This window comes from Myotis davidii, unplaced genomic scaffold, assembly GCF_000327345.1.
Source record: "Myotis davidii unplaced genomic scaffold, ASM32734v1 scaffold888, whole genome shotgun sequence".
Lineage (NCBI taxonomy): Eukaryota > Metazoa > Chordata > Mammalia > Chiroptera > Vespertilionidae > Myotis > Myotis davidii.
This window is the reverse complement of record NW_006298624.1, coordinates 215,677-231,205: the sequence shown is the minus strand read 5'-3', so window position 1 is coordinate 231,205 and position 15,529 is coordinate 215,677. Positions and strand designations below refer to the sequence as shown.

Sequence of the window (15,529 nt, the reverse complement as noted above, 5' to 3'; positions counted from 1 at the left end):
AAAAACATACAAGTGAGTAAAGACAGCCTCTTCAACAAATGGTGTTGGGTAAACTGGACAGACACATGCAAAAAAAAAAAATGAAACTAGACCACCAACTTACACCATACATAAGAATATCCTCAAAATTGATAAAAGACTTAAATGTAAGTGGTGAAACCATAACACTGCTAGAAGAAACCATAGGCAGCAAAATCTCAGACATCTCTCATTGCAATATGTTTATGGATTTATGTCCTGGGGCAAAGGAAACTAAGGAAAAAATAAACAAATGGGACTACATCAAAATAAAAAGCTACTGCTCAGCAAAATAAACCATCAACAAAACAAAAAGGGAGCACACTGTATGGGAAAACATATTTGGCAATGATACATCTGATAAAGGGTTAATATCCAAAATATATAAGGAAGTCATACAACTTAGCAAAAGGAAGACAAATAATTCAATTAAAAAATGGCCAAGACCTGAATAGACACTCTCCAAAGTGGACATACAGATGGCCAAGAGACATGAAAACATGCTCAAAGTCATTGATCATCAAAGAGATGCAAATTAAAACAATAATGAGGTATCACTTCACACCTGTCAGAATGGCTACCATTGACAAATCAACTAATGACAAGTGCTGGCGAGGATGTGGAGAAAAGGGAACCCTGGTACATTGCTGGTAGGAATGCAGACTAGTGCAGCCATTATGGAAAACAGTATGTAGCTTCCGCAAAAAATTAAATATGGAACTGCCATTTGACCCAGTGATCCCACTTCTAAGAATATATCCTAAGAAACCTGAAACATCAATCAGAAAGAATGCATGCACTCCTATGTTCATAGCATCAAAATTTATAATAGCTAAGATCTGGAAACAGCCCAAGTGCCCATCAGTAGATGAGTGGATAAAAAAGCTGTGGTACATTTATACCATGGAATTCTATGCAGCAGTAAAAAGAAGAATCTCTTACCCTTTGAGACAGCATGGAGGGACCTGGAGAGTATCATGCTAAGTGAAATAAGTCAGTCAGAGAAAGACAAGTATTACATGATCTAACTCATGTGAGGGATACATGACACAACATAAACTGATGAATGGAGTGGATCCAGAGACATGGAAGCATGGAACAGAGTGTGGATTCTGGGCAGGAAGGCAGAGCATGTGGTTGTGTGGGGGGTAATCAACCAAAGACCTTGTATGCATATATGCATAACCCATGGACATAGACAATAGGGTTGTGAAGGCCTGGGATGGCGGAGGGTTAGAGGGAGTAAATGGGGGGGGGGGGGGGACTTGTAATATTTTCAACATAATGATTTATTTTTGTAAAAGTCAAATTCCATCTTAGGCTTTTAAAAAAATCATATATAAGTATTTATTCTAATAATGCTGGCAGTGTGGGAGAGCAGCAGGTCATCCACAAAAATCTGTTCTGCTCACATCTTACGTTTTTCTTTTTTCTATTTTTTTAAATAGATTTTTATTGATTTAAGAGAGGAAGGGAGAGGGAGAGAGAGAGAGAAACATCAATGATGAGAGAGAATTATTGATTGGCTGCCTCTTGCATGCCCCTCATTGGGGATCGAGACCCCAACCCTGGGATGTGCTGACTGGGAATCGAACCCTGACTGCCTAGTTCATAGGTTGATGCTCAACCACTGAGCAACGCTGGCCAGGCATGCTTATGTTTTTAAGGAACAAAGAAAAGAAAGTATAAGAGAGCTTTTGTGTTCTAAGTCATGTGTGATGAGTAAATATTTCAAATTCAAAATTCATCAAATACTTACTGAGCAACTACTAAATGTCAGGTATGCTAAACATTGTAGGAATTTAAAAGCTAGTCAAACCTGACTCATGGTCCTTAAGTAGCAAACAATCTCAAGGAAGAGTGTGGGAATAAACTAAAACAAGAACCTAACATCCTAACAACAAAATATGTGACTATGGCAAGGACCACATAGGGAGGAAAGCACTCTCAGAGCACATCCAACTAGGCTGTGTTCCACTCTGCAATCCAGAGGGTGAAGGGGAGGCAAAAGGAGCACCAATGTTTTCTCTCTGATCTGAAGACTAAAAAGGACCAGGTAAGACCACCATGAAGGACTCCTGGCCAGCAGAATACTCACTTCTACAACAGATGAGAAAAACTCACTGCCAACAAATTATATATATATATTTTTAAATTTGCCTGAAACACTACCTGCTATACTGCATAATGTAATAAAACTTATCTAAATCAATGAAGTGGCAGTTATATTTTTGCATAAAGTTTACAGTTATAGTTTTGGACAATATATGGTTCCAATCATTATCTCAGATCAATAAATGCTAAACTTAAGTCCTCACTTAAAAACCTAAATGTAAAAAGTGAAAGCAAACATTAAGGTTTGAGTAAGTTTAAATGGCTCACCCCTCACTAAAGAAAGCATATTCAAACTATTAGCTAAATAATCTGCATATTAATTTAATTCTATACTAGTCATACATCATGAAATAGTCTCTGTCACAAATTAGTAAACACTAATTTTAGTTTTCTTTAAAAATCACTGAATAAACAGGAGCAGCCTAAATACTGCCATAATCAAACGAGGGCTTCATGAGTGGGGCTTTCTGGGGTCCTGGTAAAGTCCTGTTTCTTGAACTGGGAGCTGGTAATATGGTTCACTGTGTGAAACACACTAGTAAGATATGAAATATATTACTAGTATTTTGAAAGTATGCAGGACATCATTTGATATTATCAAAGGACCATAGAATTTTAAAGCTATAGAAGCAGTTAAAGATTACCTAATCTAATCATCTAATCACTTACAGGTGAGAAAATTAAGGTCCATTAACTTGTCCAAAGTCAAGCTGGGGGATACAACTCAACTACATCTCCAACCGTCACGTGTAGTTAGCTGTGGCCACACAACCAAGACTAGGGTGTAAGTCCTGGATGCTCCCACCAGGCCCAGTCCATAAAAACTTCCTATGAGCAAATCTCCATGTGCTCCCCCTTCTGTTTTGAAACAGAAGGATTCAGAAACTTTGGAAGTCTTATGTTAAAGAGAGTGAAATCTCAGCATGAAAGAAGCTTGGGTTCTTGAATCACCACTTGGAGGACAGTTGCCTGTCAATCACAACTCCTATTTGAACTTAATTTGGATTGTTTTAAACCAATGAGATTTGGGGATTTTATGTATTACAATAGAGTTATCCTAAGTAATATATCTACATTTATTTTCTTTCAAATAATGAATTTAAAGAATCCATATAAATCTTCAGAATGAGAACAGCTTCACTATTTACTAGCTGCATGACCAATGGCACATTAAACTCTCTGAGCCTCAGTTTTCTCTATGAAATTGAGATAATTACGAGTATCCACTTTAGAGTTTTGAAGTTTCAATGAGATCATCTTCACAGATTAGCACATTACCTGGTGCATAGGAAATGTGCAATAAAAGTTAACTATTATTATTGCCATGTGTGTGCATATTGTAAACACAGCATTTTAAACTTTAAAAAACAAGCACTTTCTCCCCGTCTTTCATTCTCAGACCTTTTATGGGACTAAGGTGATGGCATGAGTCCTCCTTGATGATCTGTTCTTCTTCCATGATATTTGACATTGGAACATTAAGGCTAACAGTGTCTTCATCAGAAGGCTAGAAAGAAACAAGGCACTGCTTCATTCAAGAAGTGTTATGTAGATTAAGAGAATGCTATATGGTTAAAAAAAACAAAAGTGTTTTTAATATTGAGTAAAAGACACCAGATACAAAGGACAATTCATTTACATAAGTTTAAAAACAGGCAAAACTAATGCATGGTATTGAAGTCGGGATAGTGGCTGCTCTTGGGTGAGTGGGTGGGCACATGAGTGGGGCTTTTTGGGGTCCTGGTAAAGTCCCGTTTCTTGAACTGGGAGCTGGTAATATGGTTCACTGTGTCAAATTTATTGAGCTAACACTCATATACTTCTCTGTACATGTTTTGAGCTGAAATTTGACCAGGTGCCTGGCGATATTTGCTAACCTAAGAGCCATAGTCAGGGTACTAAGAAGGACTGTGCAACACCTGACAGAACAAAGGAATACTTGCAAATATGTCACCACAGGAGTCCTACATCATATCAACCATTTTAACAGTGACATTACTGTGAACTCTGACAACACTAATTTACCAAAACTCCATTAAGATTTCATATGGCTCGTCATAGAAAGCAGACAGTCAACCTCTGTGACAATATCTCATTTATTTACACTGCACTTTACGTGCTTTATAAATTAAATTTCAGTTTATTTCCCTATTTTAGGATGAGGCTGCTACATTAAACATATAAAAGTGCTAAATGATTTTGTGCAATTTTTGGAGTAACACTGCAATTTGGTAATTGGAGTAAGTTTTCTGTGAGAGTATTGTTTCCCATACCAGTTGATGAAGTTTACTCAGAAAATGTCTGATTCTATTACAAATAAAATATGGAGCCACATTTATCTTCCTACTAGAGGCCCGGTCCCTCAGCCCAGCCTGCACCCTGTCCAATCTGGGACCCCTTGGGGGATGTCTGACTGCCGGGATAGGGCCTAAAACAGCAGTAGGACATCCCTCTCACAATCTGGGACTGCTGACTCCTAACCACTCACCTGCCTGATTGCCCCTAACCGCTTCTGCCTACTAGCCTGATACCTGCCTAACTGCTCCCCTGCAGGCCTGATTGGCGCCTGTTCCCCTGATGGCCCAATCGCCCCCAACTGCCCTCCTCTGCCAGCCTGATGGCCCCCAATTGTCCTCCCTTGCCAGCCTGGTCACCCCCAACTGCCCTCCCCTGCCAGCCTGATCGCCCCCAACTGCTCTCCACTGCTGGCCCGTTCACCCATAACTGCCCTCCTCTGCCGGCCATCTTCTGATGGCCATCTTGTGATGACATGGGGCAGCCATCTTGTGATGATGTGGGGGTGGCCATCTTGTGATGACATGAGGGTGTTGCACGAAAGCGTGAGGGCCACCTAGGCTTTTATTAGTATAGATGTCTCTACCTCAGTGTTATTACTTAGTGAAGTTTTCCAAATCACAAGGACCAGGAACCTCACTTCAGCTGATTTTGGTTTGCTCCTAAATTTCTGAGGCTATGACTTTCAGAGTACAATGTTCATTTACTTTTGGACATGTACACAAATTGTGTAGAAACTAGCAGAAAATAAATGTGCATTTCCTTCATTAAACTGACATTCAATGAGATCCCAATTTTTTGGCTTGTTTATCGTGAGAAAAATGTGTTTTTAACTTTTTACTGACAAATGCTAAAGCAATCAGATAATGGCAATAGCAATAAAGGGAACCAGGTGTGATCCTTGAACCCCACAATGAGATATAAATGGGGAGCAAGATCACCTGACCATATATGGTAAAATATTGCCAAACAAAGTGAAAACAGAAGACTACAATAATTCAGTACTTTTAGCATTCTAAAAAACAAAATTTTGTTGGAGGTATCCTCAGGTAATGAGGCTACCATGTGAGAATTGTGCTTCTTATTCTATTGAATATAATCTTCTCTATAATCCTTCTTCCTTCCACCCTCCTCCCATCAAAAAACTCAGCAAAATTCCAAAGATATACATCTAGTTAAAAAGGAGAGAATAAACTCCTGACTTCCTCTTTTAGAATGATATTGCCATCCTACTTATAGTAAGTGAGAACAGAAGGATAATGAAGTTCTTTGTGCAATGTTTCATTAATGAACTTAATTATCTTTAGAAGGCAGGTAAGGATAAAGCAGAGTCTATTTTAATTTATTAGAAATAAGCTTAGGCTGAGTAATTTCTATAACAATGGGGCATTTCAGGAGACTTAGGAATTTTAATAAAGCTAAAGGGGTTGAATTAAATACAACTTATAAAGCAATGTGTTGAGTATTTTCTCCCCCAGGGAACCATAGTAAACTATTAACGTGGCTCCACGATAGTCATTTTTCTTTTATTAACATAGCCTTTTTTCTGCCTCCTAATTCTTCTTCCTTTTGAAATATTCTAAGTGTCCTAGTTTTTTAAAAACACTGCTTTATAAAGCATTTTTAAAAATAAATTAAAATACCTTAGCTATACATTACACTCAAAGGTCTGACAAGAACAGGAAATGGGCATTTTTCCTAGAGTCACACCACATATAATAAAAACATAGATTCCTTAGATGGGGTAATTGCCTATTAATTATATCTTCAAAGAGGATTATAATGTCTCAAACTCTACAACCACAGAAACTCAGGAAGTTCCCTCACCAAGGGAAGATCTGATGCTACATCATGCTTACTCCACCTAGCCCTTCTACCTCCCCAGGTCAAGAAGCCCCATTTAATGGTATGCTAGTGAAAGATTTGGGGAAATCCAACAGACTATGAATGAGATAATAATTGTGCTAAATAAGCTATTTTACTACCACTTGAGGAAGCTCTAGTGTGAGAGGCCTCCTTAGTTTACAAATAATTAAACTTTTTACCCAATGATCTAAAAAGAGTTCCAGGAAACAAATACTACTATAAAAGCTATGGCTATTCATAAAAGCATTTTCTAAAATGCAATGTACATTTGATTCCTGAACATTTATGCATGCATATAACAATGTTTTCCTAAATTGCTCTGTCATTTAAAAACAATAATTTATCAAAAATGCCTCATGGATACTTGCACATCACTTAGTCATTTCATAATATTTATTAAGCATTCAAGAAAATGTGTGTGGGGGGAGGGGAAGGAGATAGGAATCCTACTCCTGAGACATTTGCAAAATATTAAAGATTTAGAAATAGCTAATATTTATATAATACTTGGAGGACTTCAAATTGCTTTCACAAACATTATCATATATTCCTATGCAGAGGGTTAATGCCTTTTTACCAGAAAGGAGTTCAATAAGTGTAGCAGATCTATCTAGAAGCAAGGAAAGAAAAAAAAATCAGGAATAGATCACGAAATTTACCTCTGTGGCCGATAATCGCTTATCTCCATTATCACTTCCAACGCCTGAGTCAGAATCCTTCTTGCTGAGATAGATGCCATCAATATTGAATTCATATAAAAAAATTAAAATCACAAAGTTCACAAGATATGACAATTTATATTCAAATAATGAGTTTGCTATACAAATCATTATTACGACAAGGCAGCACAAATCAGTTCTGTATTAAAGGATGTTAAGACAAGGGCCTAATGAAAACCAGATACTTATACTGTCTAAATGGAGCACAAAATAAATTCTTTGTGTTCAGTGTTTCATGGATTTACATTTTAATCAAGTAATTTTTTTTGAAACAGTTAACAATTTTCTTATTTTACTGATTCTAGCATATAAAAAAAGAAAAAAAAAACCCTAATTGCTTTTACATCTTATGTTTTGAAATGTTGGTAATCTTGAATAATTCTGTAAACTTTAATCCAGTAACTAAATTTGATGGCATGTTTTAAAAAATAAGGAATACATATTTTAAGCAGTATATAAAAGTTCCACTAGGGTAGTCTAAGATTTTAAGTCCCTAGTTCTCTTTTTTAATAAAAAGTTAAGGAAAGATTCCTGCAGTGAAGAATTCTCAAAAACAACCTGTGTTTTATAAATGTTCAGTGTGGGAATTTCATTCTCCAAAAATTCAAGGCCTGATTTATGCCAACAAAAGGCCAAAGACATGTGAAAGGATTCTAACACTTCCATTCTAAATAGGAAATGGCAAACTATGCATTCTGCATTCTAAAAAGACAATTAAGAAAAATAAAACCTGCAGTTTTTCTTAACAATGTTCCAGAGGCATATTAAAAAATAATAATTTTAAAAAGGCTTAATATTGTTGTTTTAATTGATAAGCAAAAGATACTTACGTTTATTTATTTTAATATGTTTTGATTGATTTTTAAAGAGAGAGGACAGGAGAGAAAGATAACATCCATATAAGAGAGAAGCATTGATCAGTTGCCTCCTGCACAGGGGTCCAACCCATAATTTGGGCTTGTGTCCTGATGGGGAATCGAACTGGTGATCTTTTAATTCACAGGACATCACTCAACCAACTGAGCCACACTGGCCGGGACCCTATGTTTATATTATAGACTAGTGACCCCACATGTGAAATCTCGTGAGACCCAGACCCATGGGAAATCGAGCGAGGCCTGGGACCCCAGACCTCACAGCACCATGGGCCAGCCAGAGTCAAGTTCCCGCCCACCCATGCACTCAGCGTCCTGCTGACCTGTCTTTGGTCATTATGGTGTTAGGGCCACCGGGTTTTTATAATATAGATCATATATCATATATCATGTACCATACACACACACACACACACACACACACACACACACACACACGTGTGCACATACACACAGCACTCAAGAAGGACTGATTTTTGATCAGGAGAGAGTATACAAGACTCGAGAAATGCCAAAATGTTATCAATAACATCAATTTTCTCTTTCCTATTCCAAAAGTTTCTGAAACTCTAAGTTATAAATCTGCATCGGTTGAGTGAAGCAAAAAAAAAATTTGTTTAATTTAGTTACCTGGAATACCTTGGCCTTAGAAAAATTCTAAAAGGGGCTTTGAGCCAGGGCAGTCACACTCACCTGTCTTCCACATGCTGGTGTAATTGTGGCTTCTCCATCGTGTGAAGATAAAGAGAGTCAGTTGCTTTAATCTGACAGGCTTGTATGCTCAGATACTTGAATATGTGCACTTTGCCCTTTGTGCAAATCTATGGAAAAATTAATAATATTTATCTATTTTTAATGGCAAAACAAAGTATAAACACTAGATATCTGACTCCCCATATTATAAATTTTGCCTTTTCATTCTAAGAAACACTTCAACAATGCACACCAAATTTGACCTCTACAAAACATATAAAAATTTAGGCAGTAATTTTCTCCAAATTCCACTTTGAATAGAAAATCATACTCAAGCAATGTACAGTCTTTTTTAAAACTAAAATACAAAATCCTAACATAAATGTGTTTAAGTATAAATATATGAAAAATATAGAAGTCAGCTAACTGACCTGAAAAAATTTCAATTCTGGAAGCATATATATTTCATTTTTTTTTCTCACAGCTTAACATTTGAACTTGAATCTTGTCTCTAAATAACCAATAATTATATTTTAAAATACTTAAACTCCATTTTCCAGCTAACATTAAAATAAGGACGATATTAATTTTTTACTCCATGAAAAAGTTTCAAATATATGTACAAATAATAAAATAATCAAACATAATTCTGGATTGCGGCAATCAGAATAGTGAGCCCAATGCTGGCAAATGAACTTGGCGTAGAGAAGACAACTTATTGTAGTCAGATGCACCCAAGGTTTCATATTTTTAGAGACTGTAACTGCTTATGATCATGTCTAATGCAACATTAAATCAGCAGAATATTAACAAACTGGCTCTGGCAAGAGTTGCCTGAGCACATTGATAGCATATCCCACATATCTTTCCCAGACCCCTCACCTGTGCTGGAGGAGACTGCAAAGGGTTATTTTCAAGTAGTAATACTTGCAGCTGCTTCATCTCTCTAAAACAAATGGGAATCACGAGCACTTTATTGCAGGAAAAGTCAAACTTTACCAAGGGAAGATCTACTAGTTCTAAAGGAACAGAAAAAAGAGAAAAAAGAAGAAAAAGAAAAAAACAAAACTCAGAAAAGCAACAAGATTAAATGGTCAAACATTCAGAAATTTATTTTCTGCTTGTAGAAATGTCATTTAGCACAATCAAAAGCAAGTTGTTCATTAGGAATATATAATATTTGCATAGATATAATATTTTAGCAAAGGGGAGGGGAAACCTTTCATGGGGAGTCCAATACATTTGAATTGTTGTTAGTTCTGAGAAGAGCTGAAAATATGTGATATTTACAATATTTATTGTTTAAAATGCTTTTATCCTCCCAGCAAAACAATCACATAAGTCACACCACACAGAATATGTTTTAACTTCAAAATGTTTTCAAGCAGTACTATGGTAGGCAGTTAGACATGAGCAGAGCAAGAATGATGGGCCAGGTAGAGAAGGTCACCAGTGTGCAAATCCTCCCCCCACACCCCCATGCTTAGCAATGGACAATTGTAGGGTGGGACCTTGCCCCCAGGGTGACCTTTCCTCCCTTAGCATAGGACTTGTCATGTGGTTTAGAACCCCTGACCTTCCCTCTGTAGAGATAACATCTAGATTTCAGTTGCATTTCAGCTCCAGGCCCAGATAAGTAACAAAACTAGACAAGCAACCCCATGGCAGACTTCAGGACCAGCTGAGTTGGATAATGACCCCCAGGCCACCAATCAATCAGTGGAAATCCTAACCCTGAAAGGACACACCTGGAAAGCTGCTGAATATCCTATTGAGATCATCCCCTGGGACATCACCTAAAAATCTCCACCCTTAAATCCCTTAGCATGGAGAACCTAAGGGTTGCTCTTCCTCCTGGGAGCATGCCTGCACCTTTCCCCTTCCTCTCCCTTTACCCCTCCCCACAGACATGTTACCTTTCTCACTTTTAAACTCCAAGGCCCTTCCTTTACCTCCATAACTAGTTTCATTATCCCATTTCTTCTACAAATTACTTCTTCTACCTCTGTGATTTTCTAAATAAATATTCTCTTGTGGTTTGAGTCTTAACTTCGAATTCTTTCTTAGCCAGAATGCAAGTACCAAGGTCGCTGAATCCAGGTCCGGTCTGAACCCGCATGGTGCCATTCTGGACACTGCCAACAGTACTTGATAACATATGAATAATATGCTAAATATAAAATATTCTTATCCGTTTAATGTATCAATGCTGGCATGACCTCAGAACTAGTTACAAAAAATATGTTCATTTTTTTTAACTCCACTTTAAAAAATAAATTCTATCTAATTCAGAATTTGCAATGAACCCTATAATCCTGATTAGATAGGGCTTTATTCTGCTTTTTTTAAAAAATAAATAAATAAAAGGCCTGGTGCATGAAATTTGTGCACTGGGGGAGGAGGGGTGTGGTCCCTCAGCCCAGCCTGCTCCCTCTCACAGTCTGGGAGCCTTCAGGGGATGTCCTACTGATGACTTAGGCCCCATGGGGAGTGGACCGGACCTAAGCCGCAGTTTGGCCACGGCGGCTTGAAGCAGGTGCCGTGTGTGTGTGTGTGTGTGTGTGTGTGTGTGTGTGTGTGTGTGTATGTCTGCTGGGAGCCTGCCCCCAGCCGCAGTGTGGAGGTTCGGAGCAGGCGCCCCTCTATGTCCTCTATGTTGACCTCTCAGGCTCAGTGAGAGCTGGGCCCCTCCTCGTGAGCTGGTCAAGACTGTGACGGAGTCTTGACCACATTTGCATATTACTTCCTTTTTTTAATACATATATAGATATAGATACAGATATAACATATTTCTATTGATTTCAGAAAGGAAGGGAGAAGAGAGACAGAAACATCAATGATGAAAGAGAATCACTTATCAGCTGCCTTCTGCACACCCCCAACTGGGGACTGAGCCTGCAACTGGGAATCAAACCTCAACCTCCTGGTTTATAGGTCAATGCTCAACCACTGAGCCACGATGGCCAGGCTTTATTCTGCTTTTAAAAAGTCTTCTGTAGCTCCACAAACAAGACAGAATATTATATTTAGCTTAAAATACCCACCCAGTAGCATAGTAAACACTCAGTAATTTCAAGCATTCCAACCGACACTGGCAGCTGCAAGAAACAAGTCAAATATATTCCATACAACAACGAGGCTGAGCCAGGCCAAACATGTAGGTGGCATGGGACAAACCACTAGGATCTCTGCGTCAGAGGCTCTGGAGGGTTCATTTCAAAACAGCCTTGCCACATTGTTATGGAACCTGGTAAGGGTTGAAACATGGTACTTTCAAATACTCAAGGATTCCAAAGAGGAGGAAGGGCAGAAACTATAAATAGAAGAGGAACCAAAGGCAGTGCCCTGGAGTAAGAATTAACACTATTCCTCCTCCCCACCTAGATTGCTCCAGGGTTTTCACTTCTCTAAGCTATACTAACTTTCAAGTTCCACCAAGAGCCACTAGCAACCAGTATCTCTTCTCCAGAATACTACTCCCTCTGGGTTGAAAGAACTTTCCTTCTTTCATGCCTTAGTGACTACCTTATATTAAAGAAAGGAGTCATGGGACTGCAATGCTAAAAATAAGGCAGAAGAACATGGAACTCAGCAGGTCTCAAACTCAGGTCCAAGATGGGCAGCTCGGTTAGAGAACTCAGGAAGTGTACTCTTTAAATTGCCTTGAATTCACTGTTCAAACCCAGCTCTCCAGGCCAACAGCAGGATAAATTATTTGCCTCAGCACACACAGTGCTAGTGATTGCCTTGAGGAAAGGGCTTTCTGCCGAAGGAGGTGGAGAAGAGAGGGAGGAACAGTTTGGAATCCAGAAAGTCAAAAGAAAAAAAAGGGGAAAGTAAGCTCCTTTTTCACTTCATATTTTTTTTCTAAAACATTAAGAATTAGGGGGGTTATTTATAAAAAGAGTATCTGCTTGCTGTAACCTCTAGTAATATTAATCCTCCTCTGTGATGATTAACTTTACTCATGAAACTTAGGTTAACAAAAGAGTGGCAATTTTTTTTTTAAAGAATAGTTTATTGATTTTTTTAGAGAGAGAAGGAGGAGGGAGAAAGAGGGAAAAACAGAGTCCCCTACCAGGAATTGAGCCCACAACCTGGGCCTGTGCCCTGACTGGGAATCGAACTGGCAACCTCCTGGTGCAAAGGAGGACACTCAACCAACAGAGCCACACCAGCCATGGCAACAGTGGCAAATTTAAACTGGACTTGGGATCTTCAGGAATTATTTGCCACTTAAAAGGAAGACTTTCTAAAGCAAAACTGAGGGCTGAATTCCTGGAAGACATAGCAGGAGGGAAGGGAAGGCCACTTACAAGTAAATAAAGCAGGAATAGCAATGACCATCTTAGTTTAGGAAAAATAGAACCTGACAGTTTCATAATAAGAAATTGGAGGAGAAATGACAACTCCAGCCCAGGAAAGGTCAAAACAAACAGCTGAAAAAGAGAGTGGGGGTCGGGGGGTGAAAAGGAATCTCACTTTTCTGTCTGTTTTAAAGAGGGACAATGAGCCCGGCCAGGATGCTCAGTGGTTGAGCATGAACCTATGAACCCAGAGGTCACCGTGTTCCATTCCTGGTCAGGGTGTCCAGGAGGCAGCTGATTGCTGTTTCTCTCTCTCTATCCCTCTCCTTCCCCCTCTCTCTAAAATTAATACAAAGATTTTTTTTTTTTTAAAGAGGGACAAAAGCCCTAGCCAGCTTGGCTCAGGGGATAGAGTGTCAGCCTGTGGACAAAAGGGTCCTGAGTTCAATTCTGGTTAAGTGCACATACCTCGGTTGAGGGCTCCTCCCTGGCCTGGGCCCTGGTCAGGGTGCATGCAGGAGGCAACCAATCAATGTGTTTCTCTCACATTGATGTCTATGTCTTTCCCTCTCTCTCCTACTCTCTCTAAAATCAATGGGAAAATATCCTCAAGTAAAGATAAAAAAAAGAAAGAAAAAAGAGGGCCAATGAACGGTTACTTTAATCCTCTGTGTGTTCTGGCCCTAGGAAGAATAAAACATAGTCTCCTCTTTGCAGCCGTGACATAAAACTGTTACGGATAATTAGGCCACAAACATTCCCCTCCTCAAACTGAAAGCATATGAGGAGGGATTCTCAAGAAGGAAAAACAAGTAAGTAAATCTGGAAGGTCTTTAAGTTCCCTGCCTGAAAGCATTATCAATGCTCTTTTGTTAACAGAGTTCTCCAGAGTGAAGCAAAAAGAAACTTGATATTTGGAGAGAAAAAAAAATTTAATGCTTTTCCGGTACACTGATGTTTTAGCTTTGAGTGGATTTTAAAATATTGAACCTGAGTAAACATAATTATGGAAAATATAGAAATTTGTAACTGATCTTTTTAGGGAAAGGAATGCTTTTAAGGTAAGACAGTAAGTAGTGGTGGAAGAAATAAAAATCTTAATTTTGTAGATGCACTTTCCACACATTTCTATACTATTATAAGGCAACATTAAAAAAATTAACTTTTCCTTTTGAAAAGAATAATTAAATGATTTGTGATGATTTCTCAGTGATTCACATGAGAGCTTATATATGCTTAAAAATTATACTCATGGCCCAGTGCACAAAATTTGTGCACGAGTGTGTGTGTGGGGGGCGTCCCTCAGCACAGACTGCACCCTCTACAATCTGGGACCCCTTGAAGGATGTCCATCTGCCAGTTTACAGGGATCAGGCCTAAACTGGCAGTCGGACATCCCTCTCGCAATCTGGGACTGCTGACTCTTAACCTCTCACCTGCCTGATTGTCCCTAACCACACTGCCTGCCAGCCTGCTCACCCCCAACTGTCCCCCCTGCTGGCCTGCTCACCCCCCACTTTTCCTCCCCACTGGCCTGCTCATCCCCAACTGCCCCCCTGCAGGTCTGCTCACCCCCAACTGCCCACCCCCACTGGCCTTATCACCCCCAGTAGCGCGCCCCCCCACCAGCCTGATCATCCACAATTGCCCTCCCCTCTTGGCTTCTAAGCGCCACTATCTCGGCCCAGCCACCATGGCTTTGTCCAGAAGAACATCCGGTAGGTCTCCTGGAAGGTCTCCCAGTCTAATTAGCATATTACAATTTTATTAGTATAGAGGCTGGTGCACGGGTTGGGGGCTGGCTGGTTTGCCCTGAAGGGTGCCCCTAATCGGGTTGTGGGTTCCCTTGGGCAAGGGACCTGTGGTGGTTTGCAGGCCAGCCACACCTGCATGGGGTGAGGGTTCCCACTGGGGTGGCATGGCCAGCTTGGGTGAGGTGCTGAGGGCTGTTTTCAGCTGGCCATACCCCCTTCAGGGTGGGGGTCCCCACTAGGGTGCCTGGCCAGCCTAGTTGAGAGGATGATGGCTGTTTGTAAGCTGGCCACAGCCCCTTCAGGGTGGGGGTCCCCACTGGGGAGCCTGGCCAGCCTTGTATGAGGGGCTGATGGCTGTTTGCAGGCTAGCCAAGCCACCCAGTGAGGACCCTCACCCCATGGGGGTGTGGCCAGCCTGGGTGAGGGGCTGAGGGCCAGTTTTCAGGCTGGCTACGCCCCTCTGGGGACTCAGGCCCCCAGCCCCTCCTTGAGCAGAGGCCAGGGCTTGTGGGAAGCTTGGCTTCCTCCGGCGCCGGGAGCAATCCAAGCCTCCTTCTAGCTCCAGCTCCTGGCGGCCACCATCTTCAGTCGTCTTCAGTCTTTGCTCTGCCTGCATATGCAAATTAACCACCATCTTTGTTGAGTTAATTTGCATACTCATCTGATTGGCTGGTGGGCGTAGCAGAATGACACCAATTTGCATGTTTCTCTTTTATTAGTGTAGACTAGAGGCCTGGTGCACAAAAATTTGTGCACTCAGGGGAGAGGGGGATCCCTCAGCCCAGCCTGTGCCCTCTCCCAGTCTGGGACCCCTCAGGAGATAACGACCTGCTGGCTTAGGCCTGCTCCCGGGTGGCAGAGGGCAGGCCCAATCCCTAGGTGCAGCC

At 40.3% G+C, this 15,529-nt stretch overlaps 1 protein-coding gene across 4 annotated transcripts in view; it reads right to left on the bottom strand.

Moving 5' to 3' along the window:
• Positions 1-15,529, bottom strand: part of LRCH1 (leucine-rich repeats and calponin homology (CH) domain containing 1) — a 259,641-nt gene that overhangs the window by 61,155 nt on the left and 182,957 nt on the right. For all 4 annotated transcript variants that reach the window (XM_006774186.2, XM_006774188.2, XM_006774187.2 and 1 more), the window contains exons 5-8: positions 9,464-9,600; positions 8,582-8,709; positions 6,954-7,017; positions 3,535-3,640 (exon numbers count right to left, since the gene is read on the bottom strand). In XM_006774186.2, coding sequence (XP_006774249.1) covers positions 3,535-3,640; positions 6,954-7,017; positions 8,582-8,709; positions 9,464-9,600 — 435 coding nt within the window. The remainder of the gene's footprint in view (positions 1-3,534; positions 3,641-6,953; positions 7,018-8,581; positions 8,710-9,463; positions 9,601-15,529) is intronic.